The following is a 25344-nucleotide window of genomic DNA, read 5'->3' as shown; positions in this document are numbered from 1 at the left end:
GGAGAGGCATTCTCAGGGAGAGGGCAGAAATTCAGCCAAAGTACAAGAGTGTGGCAGGAGGTGCTGGAGAGTGCTTTGGGGAGCGGGGCTGGAGGGGAGCCCATGGCTGGAGCTGACGACTGTGGTGCTCAGACCTGCCAGTGACTCAGCTGGTGACCTCTGGTCCTTCTTCCCCGTGCCTGAACCTGGGGCCATTTGTGGTCATGCCTGAAGCCTCCATGAGGCATGACCTGCCTGGCTGTGACTGTCCCTGCTCTGGATGCTCAGCATGGCTGCTGGGTGCTCAGCCTCAGACACGCTCTGCCAGAGGAGTCACTCCCCACCTGTTTAGTCCCGTGGGGCTGGGCTCTTTGAAGTCCCCACCCCACCTGTCCTGTGGTGCATGACTCGGCTGTCAGCTGCCCCAGGGACCCTTCCCTTGTGCTTGTCACGCAGTACCTGAGCTGCCAACCACATCCCCATGCTCTCCCCATCCATGGCCAGAGTGTTGGGGGTCTGAGCTCTAGGAAAGCACTGGGATGTTTATAGTCAACATCTGGAAAACCATGTCCTCCCAGCTGCTGCCACAACAGAGCATCCCTGCAGCCAGGGCTCCTGTGCTGCAGCCCTGTCCTGGCCAAACCCTCTGCCCTGTGTCCTGCCTGAGGAAGTATGAGAGCACTGGGGTTCGCCCTGTGCTGTTGGGGTACACCCTGACTTTCTGGGATGGACCCTGTCCCGTTGTGGTGCACCCATTGCCTGCCTGGCCCATGATGGCCATTCCTTTTCTCTCTGGGGCACAGGGAGGGGAATGAAGCCTCGTAGCCTTCCTCAGGTGGAAGGTAATTCCCGACGGTGTAGGTGCCACCCCAGCACAGTGCCGTGTTCTGGAGAGCATCCACATCTGCCGCGGTAGCCACGATGGGGGAGCCCACGGGAGGGGGAGCGCAAGCTGGGCACTGCCCCCTCCCTGGGGCACCTGCCCTCCCTCCCACACGGACCGACAGCGGGTCAGGGCTGGGCTGGGCTGGCGGGGTGGCAGGAGGCAGGACAGACAGACCCTGGGGGTGCCCTGCTCTGCCTCCCACCCACCACATCTCTGGCTTCGCTGCTTTCCCCAGGCAGCCGCGGGGGTTCGATGGCCGCGACAGGGACTCGCGTCCAGGCGATGTGGCCGCGGAAGGACCGGGCCAGGCTTTGCACAGACTGTTTGGAGGGAACTCTGAGGTGCTGTCCTTCTCCAAAACCCATCTCTCCTGCTTCTTGCCACCCCTGGCTCTACTTGCCTGGCCAGATTGCTCAGGCCAGTCTTCCCCGGTTTTTGTCGCCAGGATGATCCCCGGTGTTTTTGCGTGCCCGCCCAGGCTCAGCTGCCTGCACGGCAGTGAGAAACTCTGCTGGACCCGTCCTGGCTGCCAACGTGAACCCAGCACAGCACCGGCCATGCCAGTGCCAGCCACTGGGCCTGCTGGGGGTGGGCATGGAGGGGACCCTGGCCCCGGCACTGACCTGGTCACTCCACTTCTGCCTGATCCCAGGGCAGCAGAGCAGGGGATGCACTACCCTCCATGAGATGGTCAAATTGATTCACCTTCGTATTCCTTCAGTTTTCTGTCAGAAAGAGGTGCCTGGTTATAGGGTGGTACAGGAGCAGTTGGAGTCCAGTTGCCTTTGGAAGGATCTTCCTAAATAAAAGCCCAGCTGTGAGTGTTCCTCTATAATGGGCACTCCTTGAACCAGCCCCACTGATGCCAGCCCCAGGGGGAGAGTGACAGTGTTCTGGCTCCATCCCATTTGCAGTGTTTGGGATGCTGAATTAGGCACACCTGAAATACTTTTTGGTAACCAAAAGAATGGTTCCTAGTCTCTCTGTTGCTTTTCCACATTGCCCCCAATTCCCAACCTCTGTCTCCATCTTTACCTTCACACCAGCTCACTAAATCCCCCCATGACCAAAACCCTGTGTACTGGGGCAGGGCAGCAGGGATGGTGCTGGTGCCACCCAGCTGCAATCACACCTGCCTCTTGCATCACCTTGACAGCAGCCTCCGGGTGCAGAAGAGCAGGAAGTAAAAAGGGGTATTTTAATGACCCAAGCTATACGCAACACACCAATTATCCGACTGGGGCAAAATGGGATTCACAGGAGAAGCAGTTCTGCAGGAGCTTTTCATCCATGTGTGTGAGGGTTCCCAGGTTAGAGCTTGGTAGCCAGAAAAGCAGCAGTGCTCCTGGACATACTCTTTCTGCTGCTCCTGTGCTCTCACTGCTCTAATTTGGACAAGGCCGGAAGAAAGGTTTATTGGAATAAAATTCACAGGAATTTTATTTCCTGGGAGAAATGCCTGCCTGGGAAGGTGTGCAGCAGAGCTGCCTAGGAAGGTGTTGCAGGGACATGGGGTTGTTATGCAGAGACAGGACCTGGGTGAAGTATATGGGGGGATTTTTCCCATTGAATCCATGGTTTGATCTCTCTCATTTTGGGTCAGGCCATAACAACCTCCCAGGTGTCCTTACTTGGGGAAATTTCCCTAGGGTTAAACCTCAACCTGGGTACAGAGGCACAATCCCACACTAGTGCTGCAGCTGCTGCCCAGGTAGTGGTGCAGGAGAGGAGTGATGTGAGGGGAATTATTCCCAGTGCTGCCTTCATTTCACCTGGCTCTGATCACCAGCCATGTTTTGCTGGATGCAGGTCGTGATGCCCTCATCCAGCCAGAATCCAGGCCCGCAACTTTGAGAAGTGGATGGCACACAGAGGAGGCTCTGCCCCTGTTCTTTTGCCTGCCTGGGCCATGGGCAGGTGGGCATGGTGACCCAGCTGGAGCAGTCTTAGCTCTGAGTCCCACAAAGTGCTGCTTCTCCTCCATCTCCAGTGCCCCTCCTGCAGTGGTGACCCTGCTCCCTGGAGGGGAAGGGAGAAGCCTGGGAGGGGCCACGAGCCCCCGGGGTTACCAACAGCAGCACTTCCCCATCCTGTTCCTCCTCCATGTTACAGGTTCGCCTCACCCACCAGCCAGCACCCGGTCCTGCACCCCCGTGGGACAATTCCCTGTGCTGGCCTCGCCTTCCAGCCCCTTCCTGGTCTCAACTCTAATGATGGGGTGTCACGGTCCCATGGAGGACAGGTGAGGACAGGAACGCCTGGCACTGTTTGTCAGAGCTTATCTGCACCCTGCCACGACATTGTTTTTATGAAAGAAATTACTCAGAAAGTCTGGGGCATCAGGGGAGATCTGGGCACAGGCCCTGGAGGCTGTTTGTGTTTCTGGTGCTGCCAAACCGGCTCCCTCGGCGGCTGAAAGAGGGTGGCTGCAGCTGGAGGTCAGGAAGGGCTGGTGTGAGTTCAGAGCAGAAGTGCTGGGGAAGACCTTGGCTCTGAGGGCAGCGCTGTGGGGAGCAGCAGCAATTCTTGTGCTCTTTGCTCCGAGCTGGCTACATCAGACCTGCCTGGCAAAGCGTGCATTTACCTAAAAAATCCACAAGTAAAATGCATCTCCAAGCATCAGAGGAGGAAGACAGCCTCGTGCTTTGTTCCCAAAAGAGACCCCACTGCTGCAGGTGAGGCTGTTCCTTGATCTGCTGCCAGCACTGGCAGAGGAGGATGCCAGGCTGCCAGGGGTCACTTGCCTTGCAGGCAATGAGCCATGAGAACTTCAAAGAATCTTGGACCTTTTTCATGGAAACTTTCCTATCTCATTTAAAAAAGATAGCAAGACTTGGCCCTATAAGACACATTTTATGAGTTTCTTTCGACCTTTGTTGGTCCTTACACTCAGGGGAGGGTTTTTTAAATCCCAGGAGCTGATCACCAAAAATCACCAAATCCCAGGAACATGCAGAGCTGACAGATCCATTTTGGTGCCCACCCAGAGCTCTGGAGATCTCCTGGGAGATCTCCTCCAGTGCCTTGGGATCACACGGGTGAAATTCCCTTCCTTCCGTCCTGCTGCCCGCTGGTGCTGCCCTCTCCTCCCACAGACCATGCCTGTTGTCCTTGGAAGGTGTGTCAGGATGGTACAGTCGCTCCCACACCTCGGTGGGCAGGAGATGGGGAAGAGGTGGATCTATCAGGTCAAGGGGTCTGGCAGGCTGCAGGTGGAAAAATTCCCCTGGACCTGGCTTTAGTGCCCCAAACTGGGCAAGGAGAGACCCACTGGGGACATTCCCTCTGCATGGTGCCAGAGGCAGCAATGTTGCACAGGCTGATGGATGCTGGTGGGCTCAGAGCTGTGTGCACCCCCCTTCCTGAAAGCTTCTGCAGCAGGTCACTATTCCACATTGGGCAGGGCAGAAGGAAGGGCCAGGCTGTAAAGTGCCAGAAAACTGGAAGTTTTCCCACTGTGCTGTAAATGGAGCTGAATGACCTGACTGGGATGAAAGGAGTCCTTGCCTGCACCTTCCTCTCTGGCTTAAACTGGCAGCAAAGTCAGTTGTGAGGTGATTTGAGAGGTCTGGTGGCTGTGGCATTCTGGTTGGTCTCACTCCCAGCGGGATCACCTTTACCTCTGCCCTCCAAGAGCCAGTGCAGACTTCCTATGGAAGTTCCATGTGCCTGGGGTTGTAAAGAGCTGGGCTTGCTGCCTCCTTCTCACCCTGGGAGCACCCCCAGGGCTGGGAATCTTGGACACTCACTTTGGGTGCCCTGAGAGACAAGGCAGAGCAAGGTGGGGTTGTAACCAACCAAGATATGACATGAACCTGCTCTAAGCATGTCAGCTGGGACTGTGGACCTTTAAAATCCTGCCTGCAAGTGACACTGAGCCCTGTGCTGGGCTGGCCCGGCTGCAGCCGGAGCTGAAACACTTTTGTCTATATTTAGTGCATTTTTCAGATAACCTTCGTTCTATTTTTGGGCTATGTGCTGACTTAGGGCCCCCTTTTCCTCTTGTGCTCAACTGTATCACAGGTCAAGCCTCTCCATTTTTGGGATCCTCGGGTACTCAAATATTTGGAAGGGGGCTAAGGAGAAATCAGGCAAATTAGCTTTTTGGCTTCTTCCTTAATATTCAAAAAAAAGGTGAGAAAAAAAATTTTAAGGCATTTTGGTGGAGCAGCTAAGCCTGGAATCCATGAAAGGTCTTTGCTAACTCTCAGAGAGAAGGAGACTTTCAGAGAAGCAGAAGCCTGGGCTTCATGTGAGAGAGAAAAGGAGAAGGTGCAGGGGCTTCTCCTGCCTGGGGTGGTTTGGTGGTTCTTGAGGGTTTCATCTCCATGTGCAACATGGAGAGAGCAGAGGGATCCGAGGGCAATTTCAGTGAAGGGTCCTTATAAGGCAGTGGTGGCTGGGCTTGGTGACAGCCACCCTCCTGGTGGGAGAGCTTGGCTGGCAGGATCAGGGTGCCTGCCAAGACCCAACGGGAATGCCTGAGAGCGGGAACCTTCAAGGCAGCCTGTGTTTTGCTCTTTTTAAGGTCAGCTCCTCGGAAAGCACCATGGTTGGGGAGGCCACCATCCAAGGAGCAAAGTGACAGGCACACATGTCCCCAGCATCCCCCTGCCAGGGTGACAGGTCTCACTGCTATGATGGGGCAGAGCAGTGTGGTGACAGAATGGCCAGGGGTGCTTCACCTGCCTAGGGAGGGGCTGGGCAGCAGAGCCACCATAGCCTGGAGTGGAGCTGGGCACAGCCAGCACAGTGCTCCTGCCAGTCACACCTGAGCAGTGCCACCCCCGAGCCTGCTGCAGGCAGGGCGAGTGTTGCAGGGCTGCATCTGCCACCCCACTCACACTGGGCCTGCAGCCAGCACCCAGATGATGTAACCCAGAGACATGGGGCTACCAGGGATTGTGGGTATTGTAAAACTCCTCTGTGTATCAAAGGTCTTGGGATGGTGCCTGAAAAGCAAAGGAAAAAATTTCCCCTTGTTCTCTCCTCAGATTTGGAGTCCTGTCTCCCATGTCACTGCGATCCTAATTCCTGTGCTGGCTCCAGGGGAGGGTGACATGGTCCTTGAGCAAGGTGCCAAGGTATACACAGCGGGACTCTGCCTCTCATGGTGTCTGGGGCAGGATGTTTAAAATGCCACAGAGTCCTTGAGAGCTCTCAGTCCTGTCACCCAGCTCTGCAGTGTTTACGTCCACCCCAGCCTGGCACAGTGAGGCCGGTTACACCCAGTTGAGGTCAGCCCAGGGCTCATGGAGGGGCAAAGCTGCTGTCTCCTATCTGTCCTGGGGCTGACCTCAGCCTCAGCCTGCAGGATCCGACCAGCATGGCAGAGCTTGGCCCACCAGCACCCCACCACGGCAGGACACCCCTCCCTGCCTCTGTGCTGGGCTGCTGGAGGGTGCCCTGCCAGCACAAGCAGGTGCTTGGCAGCACCCAGAGCAAACATGACCATTAATGCTGCCCATCCATAGCTGCCAGCACGTGGAGGTGGCTCGTGCTTGGGTTTTCAGGAGCTGGCTGCCCACGAGGCACGGCTCTGTATGGGGGGGCTCACTCCTGGTCATGCACAAGGCAGCACGGCTGCAAGGTGGTCTGGTTTTGTGCCTGTGGGAGAGGGGCAGCAGGAGGAGAAACAGTGCCAGGATGAGACCAGGACTCTGCTGGCCTGATTTATCTGAGACCTGCAGGCACTGCAGCCGGTCATCCACCAGCTCATCTCCAGGCAGGCACCAGATGTGTAGTGGTGGGCTGAAAATTTTCTCTACAATGGCCCTAATGTGGCTGTGCACTGCAGTGCTGCCTCCCCAAGCCTGTGCCTGTGTCTGTGGCCCAGTCTGAGGTAACAACTACAAACCCCAAACATCCCCAGGTGTGTAGAAAAGGGAGCCTGGCCATTTGCAGCTGAATTCCAGCTCTCCCTGCAGAAACCCACCCCATGCCTGGCTGGCTGTAGCAGTGGTCCCACATCTCACACTGCTCTGGTGTGGGAGATGTGCTCCTTCTCCAGCCAGGGCCATGGCCGTGACATATCCAGCCATGCACTGGCATTGCCCCCGAGCAGAGTTGCTGGCCTGACTGGAAATATCCCCAAGCTAATTTTAATCTGGGTGCTGGTGTATTTTTCAGGTCGTTGGGGTGGGTGGTGGGCAGGGCTTGGAGGGGTGTTCTGGGGACGTGCCGCGTGCAGGGAGGCGCACACACTGGTGTCTGCAGACACTGGGACCGGGGGGAGGCACCCTGGCCATGGTCACAGGGGATCTGTTCCCTTCATCTCAGCACAAAACCACACTGCGGATTAAGAGGAGACTTTAGTGTTCCCTTGCTCCCCTCAATATAGCGAAACCTACACAGGACAGGACATTTATAGCTGCCCTCCCTTATCAGGAATTCTCTTGGGTTTCACTCTGGGGTGACACCTGGGAGCAAACTCCAGTGCTGCTGGAGGCAGCTGAGAGGAGGTTGCAGAGTCCTCCTGCCGTGCACAGCCCCAGGCTCCCTGCAGGCTGGAGCCAGGGTGGTGCCAGGCACCTGCCTCATGGCCCTCAGAGACATCCCATCTCTGTGTGAGGCACGGGAGGTTTCTTGGTGTGGCATCAACACTGCTGTGCCCTCTGTGCCATGAGACTCCAAAGACTTTGCCTGGTCCTTACCACACCCACGGAAGCTCAACAAGGAAGAAGATCCCTCCTTTGCAGAGATGCCATATGGAAACTGGTGAACTTGCTCCAGGCTCTTCATCAACTCCTGAGTTCCCTCATCTCCTTTTTTCACACCTGGCTTTACAATCTTGTTCCATGAAGCATATAAAGTGATTCTCAATGGGTACTGAAAGCAAGGGTCTCTTCAAGGGGAGACTGAGCTAAAGAACCAAATGAGCAGGGTAATCCCAGTGGAGCAGGAATCCTCCCAGCATCAGGGACCAGGGAAGCATGCAGAGAAAGCTGCAGACAGGTAGTCGCTGTCCCCGGGGAGACCCAGGCAAGGCTGAGGCTCAGGGCTGCAGGAGCAGTGAGGTCCCTGCTCAGCCAGGGCAGCTGCAGAGTGCAGGTTCCCTCCTGGCTGCCTCTAACCTCGGGACAGGAAGCTCAGACGCTGTGGTGGGAGCTGCCTCTGTCCTGGGTGGCATCTCATGGCCTGCAGAGAAGAGTCAAGGTGACTCAGCACAAGGACAACATCAGCCCAGCTGGAACAGATCCTCCAAGGCTGAGGATACCACTGAGTGGTGGATGAGCCTGTCTTTGTCCCGGGGATCCTACTGCAGCATGGACAATTTAGATTGTTGAAAATTCACCCATTAGGAAAAGGGAAGCAGAGCAGAGCTGGTGCTGGTGACCTGGCCAGGACAGCTGAGCACAGCATGGCCATCCCAAGGCTGCTCCTTCCAGCTCTGGGGAGCCCTGTCCCTCAACATTGGGACTAAACCAAACTGTAGGACAGAGAATTCCTCAGCAGGGAGTGATGGGTTCATTTTTCCCTACTCTACTCAGACCTTCTCACATAAGGTTGCTGATGGTGAGGCCGTGCAGTTTGGGTGGGAGCACAGCAGCCACAGGAAAGCCTGATGGAGAAGCCTTGTCTCCACACCAGAACCAGGCTGTGTCACCATGTCACCATGTCACCATGGTGGTGTCCAGCAGCAGTGTCCCCTGCAGACACCTGCTGCTGGGGAAAGTGTGGTGTGATCCTGGATCATGAGGTACAAGGACCAAAGAAAGAGAAGGAGCATGTCTGGATGGCACCAGCAAAGTGCAGGAAAACTGGTCCACCTGGCACACAACACCTTGACCAATCTCCAGCAAGCCTTAGCTGAACGATCAGGGCTGGGCAGCTACAGAAGAGTGATTTCTACCCTGTAATTTTCCTATCCCCTGAAATGGAAGACCCAGGTTTCATTTTATTTGATTATGATTTTCCTGGCTTGAATTTGAGTGTAGGAAGTTCCTGCCTCTGTCCTAGGGAGGGATTTAAAATAAAATTGGTACAAATATATGGGACTATGAACACATGAAGATGAGGATTAAGGTCCTTCATGGTGAGCACTGCCTTGTGCCTCAGCCCAGACAGTTCAGGGTGTGCACTCCTGGGGCTCAAACAAATCCACACTGAGCTGTGGGAGGCCTGACCGGGTGATTGAGTGGTTGCTTTTTTATTCAGCTTCCGCCCAACCTTTTCTTCTACTCTTGCCATGGAGGGCTGAGCCTCCCCAGCTTGGGTGGATCCCAGGGCTCAGCGCTGCTCTGCAGCAGGACTGACTTCCAAAACCTCATCTTGCATGAGGCAAATATCCATCAGGAGTCAAAAGAGCCAGAAATACTGTTGTGTGGAAGGTGGCAGCTTCCAGGGTTCATCCAGCCCAGACACACACAGGGCCCAGCAGCACCATGGCATGACCTGCCCTGAACCCCTGGGCTGCAGCACCTTTGGTGACGAAGGCATGGCCAGGCTTGCACTTCTACTGGCCTGGGGTTGGTTTAGGCAGGATTTAACCTTGACCTTAAAGAGGCCCTGAAGGCTGATTCAAATGCTTATCTTACTTTTGGGACACACAGACTTGAGGGCAACTTGGGAATGCACTTGTATAAAGCACCAGTGACTGGGCAGAACACTGGGCACCTCATGGGACCTGTGAGGAGGGGGGTCACTTCTACCCAGGAGTGGGCAGGAGAGCCAGAGATGTGTGATCCAAACTCTGGAAAATACAACTGTCCTGATTTATAGAAGCTACAAATCCATGCTGTCACTGAAGCCCCTCAGGAGCATCAGAGTCTTGGGGGACTCTTGAGTGCCAAGGCTCCAGAGGGCTCCTGGGTCCTTGTCCAGCCTGCTTGGAGTCAGAAGGGCTACAGGAAGAGCAAGCCTTGAGCTGGGGTCTGTTCCTTGCCTCCAGACCATGGGTGCCCTCTGGGCTAATGCACACTCGATGGAACTCACACTTCCCTGTGTGGAGAGCAACTCCCCCATGGAGAACACCCTCCCTGTGGAGAGCACAGTACCCTCTGGAGCACATCCCTCCCGAATGAAGCACATTCCACCCCTGTGGAGTACACACCACCCCTGTGGAGAGCACCCCACCCCGATGGAGCACATCCCCCCACTGTGGCTTATGGCCTGGGCTCCTTTGGGGTGAGGCTGGGGGACCCTGGGGGTGGCAGCCGCTGCTGGGACCCGGGGCTCCGGGAATGACGAGCCTCGGGGACTGCGAAGGGCAGGGAGCAGGAAGGACCGGCAGCGGAGGGCGAGGGGCAGCAGGGCGGGCAGGCTCCTTCTCTTGGCACGCTGTGGAAGGTTGAAGCCGGGTACCAGTCGCTTTTGAGGAGACCCATCAGGAGCCGCCGTGGCCGCTGGCTGTCAGTGGGGCAGCGGCTGCGTTCTCCACTCCCTCCTCTGCAGTGCGGGCGGAGTGCGGAGCTTTGCGGGCTGTCCCTGGCTGTGGCAGCTGCCTGCTCCCACCCCGGGCTCTGGCAGTGCCAGGGGCTGGCAGGGCGCTGCCGTGTCCCGTCCCTCGCCATCCTCTCGCCTCACAGGTACCGACCCCGGCTGCTGCACCCCGACCGGCAAGGTTACTCCGTGCTGAGACACGCACCCCAAAATCGCCTTGGGTCAAATTACTGGGCTCATCTCACCAGCTGCTATTTCCTTCTGTCCCCAAGCCAAGCGAGGAGCTTGTGAAAAACAAGGAGGTGTCAGTGCAGGGTGCCCTGAGTCAGAGCGCCGCCGGGCCGGGATCACGGGGCTACTCGTGGAGGGGGCTCAGAGCGTCCCCAGGCAGGAGGGACAGCCCGCCCCGGCCGGGCGCTGCTGCCAAAGGCGGCCGAGCTCTCCTCTGATCACTCCCCCTGGGCAGCCTTCCCGACCGGACACTGCTGCCTGGCCCAAAGCCGGTTTGCAGCCCTGTTTTTCAAAGTTGTTTTGGTGTCTCCTGGCAGAAAGCTGCTGGTGACCCAAATTCTAAATATAGAAGCCAGTCCAATTTTATGCGACAAATGCAAAACCTCTGTCCCACGTTCATCTTTGGGAAACAGGTCTTTTTGTCAGAGAAGTGCAAATGTAACACCCAGATTTCTTTCCAGTGAGGTCACCTCCTGGCTGTGGTCATTCCCAAGGGGCACTCACTGTATTTTTTCTAGGTAAACTCCTCCGTGCTGCTTCACTGCTGGAAAGCCACACTCAGAGCCTCAGGCAAATCCCAGGCTCTTCATGGACCATCCCCATCTCAGGTGCTGGACAGTTTCTCTGGGATGGAAGTCCACATGAGGCCAGCCTGCTGCCCTCTCCCATGGCAGAGCAGCTGGGGAGCCAAGCCCCATCTCTTCCCCCCACCCTCAGGTGCTACGTGGGCTGTAGGTATCTACAGGTGGCACAAGGAGGTTTTATGGGGCTGGAGGGTGCTGGTTACCCCACAGATATGATCATCAGCTCTGCACCTCGCTCAGGTTACTGTCTCTCATCCAGGCCATGCAGCACAGAGCGGCTCCTCCCCACTGCAGAGCACATCCCTGTCCTACAGGTGTCCCAGGAAGGAACTGTCCCCAGCCTTGCAATAACCACGGAGTCCCTGAGTGCCTCGCAGCTCTTCTCCAGTGGGCCAGGGGGCTGGGCAGAGCTCTCTGTGCCCACTGGGGCCTGGAAGCCCATGCAAAGCCCTGTGCTGGGAGCACTGGGGTCCTGGCCACCAGGCAGCAAGTGACCAAAGTTGGTAACAGCCCCCATTTACCACTCACCTGAACCACAGCACATCCACACTGCCCTGCCCCTGGCAGGGGCTGAACCGAGCCCTTCAGCTGTGTGTGTGTCTGGCCAGACACAGCTGTGTGTCCCTGCCATCCCTTTGGGAAGAGGGAGGAGACACTCCTGTGGAGTCCTGTGGACCTGGGATGGAGACCACCTGAGCCAGACAGGTCTCAGGCATCTATGGAAGGGGCAAGGCAGTGGGGGAGAAGCCACACTGAGCCTGTGCCTCATGGACCTTACTCTGACCACCAAAGCCCAGCAAGACACTGAGGTTCCTCAGGGACTGGTGGTCTTTCCCAGTTTAAGTAAGGAGCACACCTCTTGTCCTCAGTGCCACCACTCAAGGAACCAGAGGGGCTCCCAAGGAGATCAGTGAGGATTTTTAATGATGTGAAAGAGTGCATGTTGCATTTTCTTGATGTACAACACAGACAAACAACTTCAGGCAGGAGCTTCCAGGCAAATCTTGATGTACAACACAGACAAACAACTTCAGGCAGGAGCTTCCAGGCAAATCTATCCCAAGGGACAAGCAGCATGGGAACAGCGCCTGAGGAGCTGAGGTGTGGTACATACAGACACCAGGGGTGTGTGTGGGTGATTGGTGGCACCTCCCAGTCCGTTTCACTGGGGCTGGGTGGTTGTCTGGGCACATCCCTGAGTGCCCCAAGGACTCTCAATGGGATGGGAGTGGGACAGGGTGGCTTGGGGAGGGAGAATGAACAGCTTCTGCTCATTCATAAAGACCCTGAGATTAGCTCAGCTGGTCATAGCATGGTGCCAATAACACCAATGGACCCTGTATGGGCCATTCACTTCAGAGTTGAACTCAATGATCCTTTTGGGTCCCTTCCAGCTCAGTATATTCTGTGATTCATTTCCCTGTTTTCTGCTGTTTGGCCCAGAGCCTGTGTTGAAGTCTGTCTCTGTACACTGCACGTGTACTTCTTCATTAAATTGCTCTTCCCAGCCCCAGCTAATGAGTGCCCAGCTCATGGTGTGGCAGCAAGCCCTGTGGCACACTCAGACTGCGGCCTTCAGGCACCTGGGAGCTGCAAGGGCTGAGACAGCTGCTGACCCATAGCCCCAGGACATGGCTGGGAAATGCTCCTTCAGGTGCTCAGTAGTTACCTGGTGACTTCAGTATCACCAGGAGGAATGGCTGGGCCAGAGCTCCGGAAAACTCATGGCAGGGATGCCAGGAACAGCACTTGCTTGGGGTGCAGCAAGGTCACCCCAGGTACCTGCAGGGAAACTGGAGTGGGCAGCTGGAGCTGGAGGGGTGCCCTAGGATCTCCTTCTCAGTCAATGCCAAAAGCTGGAGATGTGTTCTTGGAGGGGTTTACAAAGATCCAAACATACTATTATTTCCCTGATCTCTTATTGTTTTGGAAGTTTTGGGTAGCTGGACAAAACTTTTTTTTTTTTTGTAAAGGACAGGTAAATGGGGCTTGGAGCTATGTGATCCTTAAGGGCCCTTGCTACTCAAACCATTCTATAATGAGCACCCTGCCTGCTTTGCATGCCATTTGCTGGGTGAAATGAAGCATGTGCATTACATGCTGACCCTGCACCTTGCCAGAGGCTCTCAGTGCTGCTCCCAAAACCTCCTGGATGAAGCAGAAGCCAGTGTGATCACCTTCCTATTTTCAGCAGTCACCCAGGTTCACAGAGTGCCTCCAGTTATGCTCCCCAGCAGCAGAGCCTGAGGCTGCTGCTTGGTGGGCTCGTGCTGTGACACACAAAGCCCCACTTAACTCCCCATTACCTGTGGGCAGGTGAGGTGCAGTCAGCTGCTTGCTCATCCTCTCCAGCCACAGCCACCTCAGGCCTTGCAGCTCAGCTCAGTGTGACTTTCCCAGCGACCTGAGGGCCAGGGCCATGCAGGAGTCAAAGCCAGGTCATGCCCTGTGTCCGCCTGTCCTAGCTCAGGATGGCACAGGGAAGGCACTCTGGTTTCCTGTCCCTTACTCGGTGTCAGCAGACACTGCTGTCCCTGGGGACAGAGGGTCGCTCCAGTCTCTCCTTGCTATGCACAGACAGAAGTCACAGTGACGTGGACTCCAGCTCAGCCCTGCAGGATTGTAAGCACATGAGGGCTGGGCCACCACAGCTTCTTGCCCACTGTTCCCTGTGCCAGCGAGATTGAAGCCACTTCCCACTGTCACACAGCACAGCTGTCACCCACCCCAGAGCCCCGGCCACAGCCCCTGGCCGGGCACAGCAGGGGCTGGCAGCCACCACAGATGGCCTCAGGCTGGGGAGCAGCTCCTTCCTCTACTTAACCGTCTGTGCTTTTCCAGCAGTAAATCACTGGGGCTGCAGCTGCCCCGGGAGGGGACTGCCACCTCCTCTTGGCCGTAGGAGACCAGGGCAGGGTGCAGCAGAGACTGAAGCATTTCCCATCCCTGTAGGGATGGAGAGAGGGGCATCCCATTTAAATCTGTGCTTTGGGGCATGTGCCAGCACAAACGGGGCAGTTTACCATGGATCATGTTTCACCCTAACAAGATTCATTCTGCTGCATTTATTTATGCCCTCCTCTATGGCAGCAGGATTAAATACTAATTTCTGCACTCCTGCTTCAGCCATCAGGAGCCATCCTGTAATCACTCCATGTGAAACCAGGACAAGCAGAAGCAGCAAAATGAACCTCCATGGGCAGCAGGAGCTCTTGGCTTCAGGCAAGGACCAGGCTGGGGGTCAAGTGTAGTTATGCTCTAACTTCTGGGTGTCTTCTGCAGATTGTCCCCCTCTATGCCCAGCAACTTCAGCTCCTTGGGCATTCACTGAAACTACCATGGCCAGCTCAAAATTCCCTCCATGGACATCCCAAATGAGTGGATTTTCTGATTAGGACTGTTTCAAACTTTACAGGCTTCTGCTCCCCTCCTGGCAAACTGGGGTGGGAGCTCTGCAGGGTGGCAGGTCTCCTCCCAAAATGGTTTACACTCTTCTGCAAGATCCTTCAATTACAGAAGATTAAATGTTATTTAATTTGTGACCTCGTGTTGAACAAGACACAATTAAATTCTACCTCTTGTGAATTTACAATGGGGAATTCTCACCTGTGATGCCAGATGAGTCCTAACTGTTCCATGCATGACTCAGACACCCAAACGGTTCCATTAATGACTGTTTTAATAAATGTTCTATCTTTATACAGACAATATCCTGCCCTGTGACAAGCCTGGCACGAGGTCAAACCAAACCTTGGTCCCACAGTCAGCCCATGCTGAGGATGAAGGCAAACCTGGTGATGCCAAGCATCCTGAGGGGCTGTGACACCCCAGGGACATTCCTGGTGTCGTTCTTCACGAACGCCCTGAGCCCCCTCGCAGGTGGGTAACAGTTGGGTGGCACATCCAGGGGTTTCGGCCCCGGCCCCCTCATTCGTTCCAAAATTTCTCTTTGGATGAGGCCTGTGCAGCGCAGCAGCGAGAAGGGAGTGGGAGCCTGGGAAGCCTCAAGCCTCTGTCCCTTCCCTTCGGCAGGCGCCAGCACATCCCCCGCACCCTTCCTGTCCCCCCCGCGTCCTCGGGGCGCTGCGGGCGGGACCGGATTCTTATCGCTTTTTTTATTCAGTGCCTTCAGCTCTTAATTTCCGTCCATCTCCCTCCTCCCGTTGCCGTTGTATCTCGGTGCCAGAGCTCCCCTCTTCCCCGCACCTCCGGGGTCTAAGCCCTTCCCCTCTACCCCAACACTCCGGCGCTCTCCAGCCTTTCCCTTTCCCCCGGGAGTCCCCAGCCCCTCGCCGCCGCCTGCCCGGGGCTCTGCCGCCTCCTCGCCCCGCGGCCCGGAGGAGCCCGACCGGCCCCAGCCTCGCCCGCTCGCGTCCCCCGAGACCCCGCTCCCCTCCCGGGACCCCCGGCCCCGCCCAAGGGCGGACCCCGCCCTCCCTACGCCCGCTCCTATTGGCTGAGACGACGAGGGGCGGGGCCGCTTTGTGACGTCACGATCAGCTGTCGGAAGGTGCCGATTTGTGCGGGGGAGCGGCGCGCGCTCAGCAGAACGGCGGGGTCCTCACGGGCACCGGCACGGGCACCGGCACCGATACCGATACAGATACAGCACCGGCACCGCCCGGCACCGGCACTACCTCAGCGCCTTCCGCCGCCGGGACACTCAGGGCCGGTGAGTGCCCGCGGGACGCGGTCGGGGCCGGGGCCGGGGCTTTGCGGGCCCGCACGGCCCGGGCGGGCGGCGTCGGGCGGGGGCGGGGGCGGCCCGGGACCCCTCGGCTTCGGCCCCCCCGCGCCTGTTGTTTGTTTCTTCTTCACCGGATTAAGATTGGCGGTCGTTCCCCGCTCCCATTGGCCGCGCTGTGGTGACGTTGCCTCATTTGCATTTGACATTGAGACGTCACGGCGCTCCCCCCGTGTCCCGCCGTGACCCCGCGGGCCGGGGCCGGGGCCGGGGCCGTGGCGGCACGTGGGACTGCCCGCGGGGGTCGCCGTGGGATGCCCCCGCGCCCCTCCGCGCCAGCCGCTGCTGCGGCTTTTCTCAGCAGGAAACGTGGATGCCTCTCCCCCCGTGATGTTGAGACGCACTTCGGGTGCGAAACGTGTCGTTTTGGAAAAGGAATGTGAATATATAAATATAAGTATGTGTCAATATATGAAATATGTCATAGAATCACAGAATGAGTCGCTTTGGGTGTGACCTTAAAAATCATCTCGTTCCAACCCCCTGCGGGGGGGTGTCCTGGTAGGGACACCTTCCTACTCTGAATGTTATATACTGTGTAAAATACAGCATATGTAGTATACTGTATGAAATAAATTTGTGTAAAGAATGTAAAATGATGTAAATCTCTAACACAAAGTATTATCTATTTAACTTGTTTCTAGCAAATCCTTGGTGTTTTGGATTTAGAACCCTCTGTCTTTAGATCTCGATTGTCTTTGTAAATCCCACCAGGTTTTATAAGATTCAGATGTATGCTTGGATGTTTTTGTTGAGTTTAGTTCTGCTGCCCGGGCAGGGGCCGGGTGTGGAAGGGGAGGGTGCTGGCAGTGCTCAGCTGAGGTTTGTGCCATGGGGCAACTCCACCTGGAGTCCCTCAGGTACCAAACACAGCATCTCCCTCTGCTATTGCTGCTCTAAGGGCACCTCCTTTGGCACAGCTCAAAAAAGTCTGAAGTCCTAAAAGGGCAGCTTTCCTCTGGATTTCATGTCTCTCTGCCAGGCTGAGCCTGGCAGGCCCTGGAAACTAATCCTGCTCCCATCTAGGGGGACTCATTGTGGAAAAACTTGGACTTTGTGAAGTGTAAAAGGAGGTTAAAAAGGGCATTTGTGCTCTTGTAATTCTTTTATGCACATAAATATACATATTTGTGATGGGGAGCTACAGCCCTGCTCCGAGCACCTGAGCAAAGAGACTGGCACCCTGGCATCCCAAAATAGTGGCTTAAACTCCCTTGAGCCCAGCAATAGCCAGTGCTGAAGCAGCACCAACGAGGGCTGAGCTGGGCAGGTGCCAAGTGCTGTTGCTTGTTTGGCCGAGGTTTTGCTGGGGTAGGAAACAATCCCAGAAACCCTCCCAGAAACAGGTGTTGGGCTCTGGTACAGGACTGTGCTGGACCTCCTTTCCCACCAGGCTTAATCTACAGAGTGCCAAGAACTCTGTTGTTTTGCTCTAAAATAAATCTTTCCTCTCCTTTTGTATTTCCTCCTCCCATAATACCCCCCTTCTCCCCCCTCAAACAACAAACCTACCACAAAAAAAAGACAAAAGCTGTCTGCTGTAGCTCACTGTCACTGTTGGGAACCCATTGCATCAAACTGCTGCTTATCTGCATGAACAAAAAAGGAAAAATAGAAGAGTTTTTCCCCAGGTAATAAAATGGGAACACCTGCCTGTAATTAGACTGGAAAACCCTGTGACACAAACTGGTATCTGAGGGGTTTTTAATGCTGACTGCACAGCGAGTCCTGCTCTGGTGAGGGGAGCCCTGAGTGACCTCGGGGGGAGCTGCTGGGAGCTCGGGGTTCTTGTGGTGTGGAAGTGCAGGGTACCAGGTTCTGTTCAGGCTCTGTGATTTGGGGAGGCTGTAAGGCTGGGCTGCTCCCCTCCCTCCCTCCCTCCCTCCCTCCCTCCCTCCCTCCCAGTGTGCAGCTCCTTGGGATGCTTCACTCCTTGGGATGCTTCACCCAACGCATCCCAGAGAGGAAAGCTCTAAAATTTCATAGCACAGCTCATGGCAAATCTAAAATTTCCAAGATCCTGCCAGCCCCTGGCAGGTTTGCCAGGGCTGTGTGTGATGATATCAAGCAGCACGAGGTCGCATTTGCCCTTGGGGTAAGGACCTTCCTGCAGCAGTGACAGAAGAGCCGCTGTGCGTGCAGAGACCAGCTCCAGGAAAAACATCTCCTCATTCTGCAGGGTCCCCCTCCTTCAGGCAGGATCTGGAGGAGCATGGGGGAGCTCTAGTCCCTGCTGAGACCCTGGACTGGCTGAGGAAAGCCCTTCCACGTCCTGTCTTGGTCTGCCATTAATAAGAAGAGTGTCATGATGAAGAGTTTTTTGGGATTTTTCAAACTGCTCTCTGCCTTCCCCCCCTCTACTCCCCTGATCTGCCATGGAAGAGGCTCTGGCTCTGGCTCAGCCTCTGTTCTGCTGGAGTCAGTCTGTCTGTGCTGGCAGCACCTCGGGGTGCAGCTCTGCCCCTGTGCCCAGGGCTCCCCCAAGGGAATCAATGCATCAATGGCCCTGCTGGCAAAGCAGTGGGATCAGCCGGACCTGGAGTAGTTGTGGGACCTAATTCAGCGTTAATTCAGCCCCACCAAACTGTCCCAGGCAGGTCCCTGCCAGCTCTGCTCCCTCCCTTGGTGGGGAGGGGTAAGGGACAGCCCAGGGATGATCCACTGGTCATTTCTGGGGTGATGAGCAGAACTCCCCTGAGCTGCCCAGCTGCTGGATCCGCTTCTGTGTTTTGTGTTTCTGTGCCAGGTTTAGGATTTTCCTACACCCAGCACAGCGAGCCTTTGAAACGCTTGTCTAATTTAGGTAAAATGAGTTGAGAATCCCATTTCCCAAGTGGGTTGGAGGAAGGCACCTGATTTGTACCTCTGCCTCCTGCTGGGCTGACTGCGCGGGGTATTCTTAGCTGTGCCGAGGAAGGGCTGCTCCTGCTGCCTGCCAGCAGCATCCCTCCCGCCGCCGAGTATTTATGGAAAGTTTCAGGGAGCCTGTTGCCATTTCCAAGGGGAGTTGCTGTTTTCTTGCACGCTGGGACTTGTGAGAGCCGCCGGTCCTGCGGCGCTGCAGCTCCTGCCCCGAGCTCCCGGCGCATCCCGGGGCTCTGCTGCCCAGCCTGCTCCCTATTCTTAGCTCCTGGGGTTATTTGCAGCCACGGTGACTCAGAAAACTAATTATTGTGTCGAGCTTTCTGAAGGGGAAAGAATAACTTGATGCATTGTGGTTTCCTTACTTCCACTTTAAATTTAATATTTTTAATACCTGGCTTGTTGTAAAAGGCTGTTGGACTTTCTGGAAGGATTCTGATGGACGTAATTAATTTAGAAATTTGTCTGTCCCCAAGTGAGTGTCCCTGTGGGCTGTCCCCTTGTGCTGGCAGTGCCTGGTTTGTGGAGTCTGGGAAGGATAGCAGCTGTCCCGTGGTGGTGGCCCCAGCTCTGGCAGGGAGCAGGGGCTCAGTGTGTGGCTTCTGGAGCAGCTCAGCCCCAAGGGTGTGGCACATAGGCAGTCCCCTGAGCAGGGACACCTGGGACACGCCTCCCCACGCATGTGGGGCACCTGCAGGCGCAGGAAAGCTGGAAGAAGAGACCTGAGAGGAAGACAAGGCATCTCCTGGTCCAAACTGGTTCTGCAGGCACCACCTCTGCCTGATGACAAGGCACAGATTGACCTCAGTCCCCTGTCAGGGACACAATTGGGTCCCACTTGCAGCTCCCATTGAGGCTGCCAGCCCTCCATGCCCTGGTGTAAATGGGAGAAATGTTTGCTGCAGGGAAAGCAGAGGCTCTCCAAATACCTGGATAAACTTCAGAGCTTGATCTGCTGCTGAGTGCTCCAGTCAGAGAAGTGCTTGGTGAACCCTGCAGGGATGGAGGTGGCACGTGGCCATCTCACTGGGCAGCAGCTGGCCAAGGAGTCTCCAGTCTTGTGAAGGGCTGGGAGGTCACCTGAGCCCTCCATGATGAGCTGATGGAGGAGCCTGGGGGGTGCCAGGGAGGGCCTGGAGGGTCTCCTAGGCCAGGAGCTGCTCCCTTCTAGGGGGGTGGGAGATTGCAGACTCACAGACTGCTTGGGGTTGGAAGGGACCTTACAGAGCATCTCATCCCGCAGCCCTGCCATGGCAGGGACACCTTCCACTATCCCAGGTGGCTCCAAGCCCCATCCAGCCTGGCCTTGGACACTTCCAGGGATGAGGCAGCCACAGCTGCTCTGGGCACCCTGAACCAGGGCCTCCCTACCCTCACAGGGAGGAATTCCTTCCCAATATCCATCCATCCCTGCTCTCTGGCAGTGGGAAGTCATTCCCTGCATCCTGTCCCTCCATCCCATGTCCCAGGTCCCTCTGCAGCTCTTCTGGAGCCCCTTTAGGCCCTGGAAGGGGCTCCAAGGTCTCCCTGCAGCCTCCTCTTCTCCAGGTGAACGCCCCCAGCTCTCCCAGCCTGTCCCAGAGCAGAGGGGCTCCAGACCCCGAAGCACTTTGTGGCCTCTTCTGGACTCACTGCAGCAGCTCCACATCCTTCTGATGCTGGGTCCCCAGGGCTGGAGGCAGCTCTGCAGGTGAGATCTCACCTGAGTGGGCAGAGGGGCAGAATCCCCCCCTCACCTCTGCCCACGCTGTGGGATCAGCCCAGGGCAGGGTTGGTTTCTGGGCTGCCAGTGCCCGTGGCCAGGTCACATCCAGTTTGTCACCAGCAGCACCCCCAAGTCCTTCTCCCAGGGCTGCTCCCCACCCAGCCAGCCCCAGCCTGTGCTGCTGCTGGGGCTGCCCTGACCCAGGTGCAGGACCTTGCACTTGGCCTGGCTGAACTCCATGAGGTTCACGTGAGCTCCTCCAGCCTGCCCAGGACCCTCTGGGTGCCCCGTCCCCTCTGGCTGCTCAGTGCCATCCACACACCTGCCGAGAGCTCTGGAGATCAGAGCTTCATCCTGCTGCTTTAACCTGGGATTTTCAGAGACAGAGTAAAGTAAGAGGGAGGATTAATGCTCATTTTGGCCCTTGCCTGCATTTTGGCCTAGCTCCTGCCTTCACTCTGCAGGTTTGATCCCGAAAGCTTTGCCAGGAGCCTCCTGCAGCTCCCTGGGCACCACCATGGGGCTGGTCCTACCACTGTAGCCCACTCGTGGCACAGAGTCTCTTGCACCAGGAAAGGGGTCAGGGCCCCCCCCACGTTCCCTGGCTTGGGGAGGGTGACGGCTGGGGACTTATTTGAATTCTTTGAGGAACAATCCTTTAAAATGATCCATTTCAACTTTTGCTCTTAGGGGAGCTTTTAATTTTCTCCCACTTCCTCCAGAGCTATGGCAGCTGCCTGTGAGCCCCTATGCCTTAACTTAAGAAGTTACATTTGGGAGAGGGGGCAGTCAAAAATAATAGTGTCTGTTGTGTCCTCAAAAATAATAGTGTCTGTTGTGTCCTCAGAAAAGACAAATTACCTCTGGGTTGGGGTGGACCTGAGGAATCCAGTTACCTCACTTCCTGTGATTTTCTGGGGACCAGTCCCTAAGCAGGCAGGTGCTCTGAGCTGTTCCTGGGGGAACAGCTTTCCTGCTGTCCTGTGAAAGCTTTTGTCATGATTTAACAAAGGAAACCTAAGAGGTTTTGGCTGTGTCAGTGGTCATTGGACTTTGAGCTTGCTGGAGGATGAGCCCCTGGCCGGGGGCTCCCAAAGCCAAGGCTGCAGAGCATGGGAAGCACTCAGTGCAGCCAGACATTCCAGGCTGACTCGTCTTAGGCAACAGGGAAAATCCCTGCCTGCCTCAGCCCCTGACCTCTGGTGGCTGCTTGGGTGCTTTTCTGGGTGACCTTGCCCTGGCAGCCAAATTGGGGCCACTGTCTTCCCCTGTCCCTGTGTGCCAGATCTTGTCCCCAGCTCTGCTGTTGGGTGACATCCATATCTGGGCAGGGACAAGGACTGACACTAGCATGAGGTAAGTCAAAAGCATTGCCACTGTCCTCCTAGTGTGGTTGGGGCTTGGGGCACAGCACAGGGGGCCCTGCTGTCCCCAGCCCCACTGTGTCATCCCGAGGACTTCTCTGCTGACACTGGGGTCAGCTTTGGCTCAGCACTTCTGCCAGCCTGGCAGTGCCCCAGCTCAATAAGCACACAGACCCACTGCTGGCCTCACACTGAGCCAGGGCCGTGGTGGCCTCGGGGGCCTGGCCCCTGTGACCCCTCTGCCTGCCACGAGCTGCCCCAGCCTCTCCGGCCCGGGCACCTGGGGAGAGCAAACAGTGGGAGGCTCTGGGACATCACCAGCAGGAACCTGGGAGCTGTGAAGTTTCTGTCACAATTAGATAGTTAATAAACATTTAAAATAATTAATATTCATGTCACATTGCAAGGTATTTAGTGCCTAGGCCAGTGCTCAGCAGGTGCCAGGTTTCCAGGCTGAGCTGGCGGGCTGTGGCCACCCGCACCCTCGGGGCTGGCCAGGGTGGCCTTTGCCAGCCTGAGCTGTTCCTGGGGGCACGTGGGCATCCTGTGGGGGGCAGCTCCCACCGAGCTGGGAGTGGAGCCCACCAGAGTGCAGCCAAAGCCCAGCTGGGCACCTGCCCCTCTGCTGTTGTTTCCCTGACTTTCCTGAATGTGCTTTGATGATCCAGGTGTAGGGGGTGTCTGGCTGATTTCGCTGATAGCACTGCAGGGTAACAGCATGGGCAAGGGGGCTGTGAGGGCAGAGAAACAACTCTGTCATGGCCCAGTGCTCAAACCCTCCCTGCTCAGTGCCTCCCTCTCAGGACACAGAGCAGAATCGTCTCTGACCTCCTGTTCTTCCTGGTGAGAGTCTCCACAAGCCTCAGCTCAGCCATCCCTGAGTGAGTGGGAAGCTGGGCTGGAGCCCTGAGCACTGCAGTCTGCAGGGGACAAGGCTGAGGTCATGGTCTGCCTTGTGCCTCTGGGGCAACTGGAGCCACCAGGGAGCTGCTCCAGGGGACAGGTGGGGTCACACTGCTGCCCTGGCCATGCCAGGGAGGGAGAGCTGGCTGTTGCAGGGCTGCTTCATGCTCCATCACTCCCTTCTACAGCTAGAAGTGTCTGAGATCAGAGGCCCTGAGCTTCAGGGGATCCCATCCCTGGGGAAGGCTCCTTTGGTTTCTCATTTTCTGCATTGTAGAGCAGATGTTGTTCCTCCCAAGGCACCTGAGAGACTGCAAAAGGCATTTCCATCCCACAGGGATGAAGAAAAGAGTGCCTGAGCCCCAGAACCCCAGGGCTTAGGCCAGCCACCTTTGCAGGGTGTTGGGACTGGGGAAGCCACGGGGCAGCAGGGCAGAGCTAGAACTTGTCCTGCTGGAGGACTGGGGTGTGCATGGACACGTGGTGCCCCTGTACCCTTTCCATTCCCATCTGCCTGGAGCAGGTGGAGTTTCTCTGGGTGGAGCATCCCTGGGGCTCCATGGCCCCTTGGTGGACAGGGTTCTGACCTGGGCTTTGCCTGAAATGGGGATCTTCCCTTTCAATGCACCCACATCAATGTGCCAAGCACGGCAGCACCCAGCTGTCCCTCTCACTGCACTGAGCTCCTGCTGGCATTTTCTGTCCTTTTCATGCCCTTTTAATGTCTCTGGACCAAGAGGCACACAAATAGCACACAAATAATACTCTGCACCTTTTGGCTGCCACTCCTGTGCCTTGCCAGGAGCCTGGCAGACATTAATGGAATGAATGAGTGCTGACCTCCCCCCACAGTGGAGGGAGCCTGCTTTCCCAGGGACAGAACAGTGATGAGCTGAGCAGAGGTGAAGCAGAGACCCACAAAGGGCTGGGATGAGAGGCTGGGTGTGAACAAGAGTGTGTGCTGGCAGCCCAGAGAGCCAGCAGCATCCTGGGCATGTCCCCACAGGGTGGGCAGCAGATGGGGGGATTCTGCCCCTCTGCCCACCCAGGTGAGATCTCACCTGCAGAGCTGCCTCCAGCCCTGGGAACCCAGCATCAGAAGGATGTGGAGCTGCTGCAGTGAGTCCAGAAGAGGCCATAAAGATGCTCCAAGGGCTGGAGTCTGTCAGGTCTGGAGCCTGACTGGGAGGGCTGAGGGTGCTCACCTGCAGGGAGATCTTAGAGCCCCTTCCAGGGCCTAAAGGGGCTCCAGCAGATCAGGAAAGGGACTTGGGAAAAGGGTCTGGAGTGACAGGACAAGGGGGAATGGCTTCCCACTGGCATAGGGCAGGGTTAGATGGAATATTGGGAAGGAATTCTTGGCTGTGAGGGTGCTGAGGCCCTGGCACAGGTTGTCCAGAGAAGCTGTGGCTGCTCCATCTCTGGAAGTGTCCAAGGCCAGGTTGGATGGGGCTTGGAACAACCTGGAATAGTGGAAGGTACTCCTGCCATGGCAGGGGGTGGAAGGAGATGAGCCTTCAAGGTCCCTCCCAGTCCAAACCAGTCTGGGGTTCTGTGACAATGCTGTCCTCGTCCTGCCCCCTGCCAGGAGCTTGGCATATTTGCCTGACTTAGGGACACTGTCTGCTCTGTCCCTGCCAGCTCCTGGGGATGGGTCTCCTGGGACACCCCACCCATGAGGATGGGGCCACAATGAGGGCCTGATGCAAGTGGGGGCTGCAGGCACAGGCACCCAGTGCTGCTTCAGATACAGCACCAGCTGGGACAGCCCATGGCACAGGTCAGTGCCAGAGGCACCTGTTGCTATCCCCTTGAGCCCATCCGAGCCCCTGGGATGCCCCTGGGAGGGCCACACTGTCAGCCTGGTTTAATGTGCTGTTCCTTTTTCTCTCCCTTTTCCAGGCCTTTGCACTGAAGCCAGGTGAAGCACCTCACAATTGCACTGCACACTGCTCAGCTCTGATTCCTCTGGCAGCCAAACATCTCTGTCACTGACACCTCGAGGGCTCTTTCTCCCCTCCCTGCCCATCTCTCCTGTGTCTGTGTCTGGAAGCTGGTGCCCAGCAGTAGCTCTGTCCATCCTGCTGGACTGCTCCCCACCATGTTTCAGCGTCTCACCAGCCTCTTCTTCAGTGACAGCAGCACGCCAGAGGGCCTGGAGGAGCCCAAACCCTTTGTCGAGGAAGAGGAGGAGGAGGATGGCTGGCTCATAATTGATCTTGCAGGTGAGCAAAGCAACAGAACTGTCTTCCCACAGCCTCTGCTGCACCTTGTCTCTCCAGAGCTGGGTGTCTGCAGATGAGCTTACACCACATGGGAGCAGCTCTGCCTTTCATTTTTTCTCCCCTGGTCCCCATGCTCTGCCCGTGGTGCCCAGCCCTGTGGTCACTGCAGCAGCCTGTGACCTGCTCCTCCTTTTCCTTTTCCTCTCCCAGTGATGGTTCTCAACTTTCTGCCACTGTGGGAGCAGCATCAGCATCTCCAGCTGGGGTTGCTGCTGCCCAGAAGGCTCCAGGTGCCTCTGTGCCAGGAGGGGAGCCTGGCAAGGCAGGGACATCACCCAGACTTTTGGGGTGATGCTGCCCATGGGGGTCGGTGGGGAGGGGTCCCAGCCCTGGCAGGCTGTGCCCTGGACAGCAGCACTTTTCCAGGAGGAGCCAAGCTCAGCTGCTCCCTGCCCTGGCCCTGCTGAAAGCACACTGGGA

The 25344-nt window shown here is 56.7% G+C and overlaps 1 protein-coding gene across 3 annotated transcripts in view; it reads left to right on the top strand.

Annotated features, from left to right (window-relative positions):
• Positions 1 to 25344, top strand: part of TP53INP2 (tumor protein p53 inducible nuclear protein 2) — a 46280-nt gene that overhangs the window by 9086 nt on the left and 11850 nt on the right. The window contains exons 2-4 of one of the 3 annotated variants that reach the window (XM_084217724.1): positions 14766 to 14940; positions 15562 to 15733; positions 24542 to 24864. In XM_084217724.1, the coding sequence (XP_084073850.1) occupies positions 24741 to 24864 (124 nt within the window). In that variant the 5' untranslated portion in view covers positions 14766 to 14940; positions 15562 to 15733; positions 24542 to 24740. Of the gene's footprint in view, positions 1 to 14765; positions 14941 to 15558; positions 15734 to 24541; positions 24865 to 25344 lie in introns of those variants that run through there. The other 2 variants (XM_084217722.1, XM_084217723.1) reach the window with 2 other exon arrangements.

Source organism: Fringilla coelebs (genome assembly GCF_963513975.1).
Source record: "Fringilla coelebs genome assembly, chromosome: 18".
NCBI lineage: Eukaryota > Metazoa > Chordata > Aves > Passeriformes > Fringillidae > Fringilla > Fringilla coelebs.
This window is presented reverse-complemented; position numbering and strand designations above follow the sequence as displayed.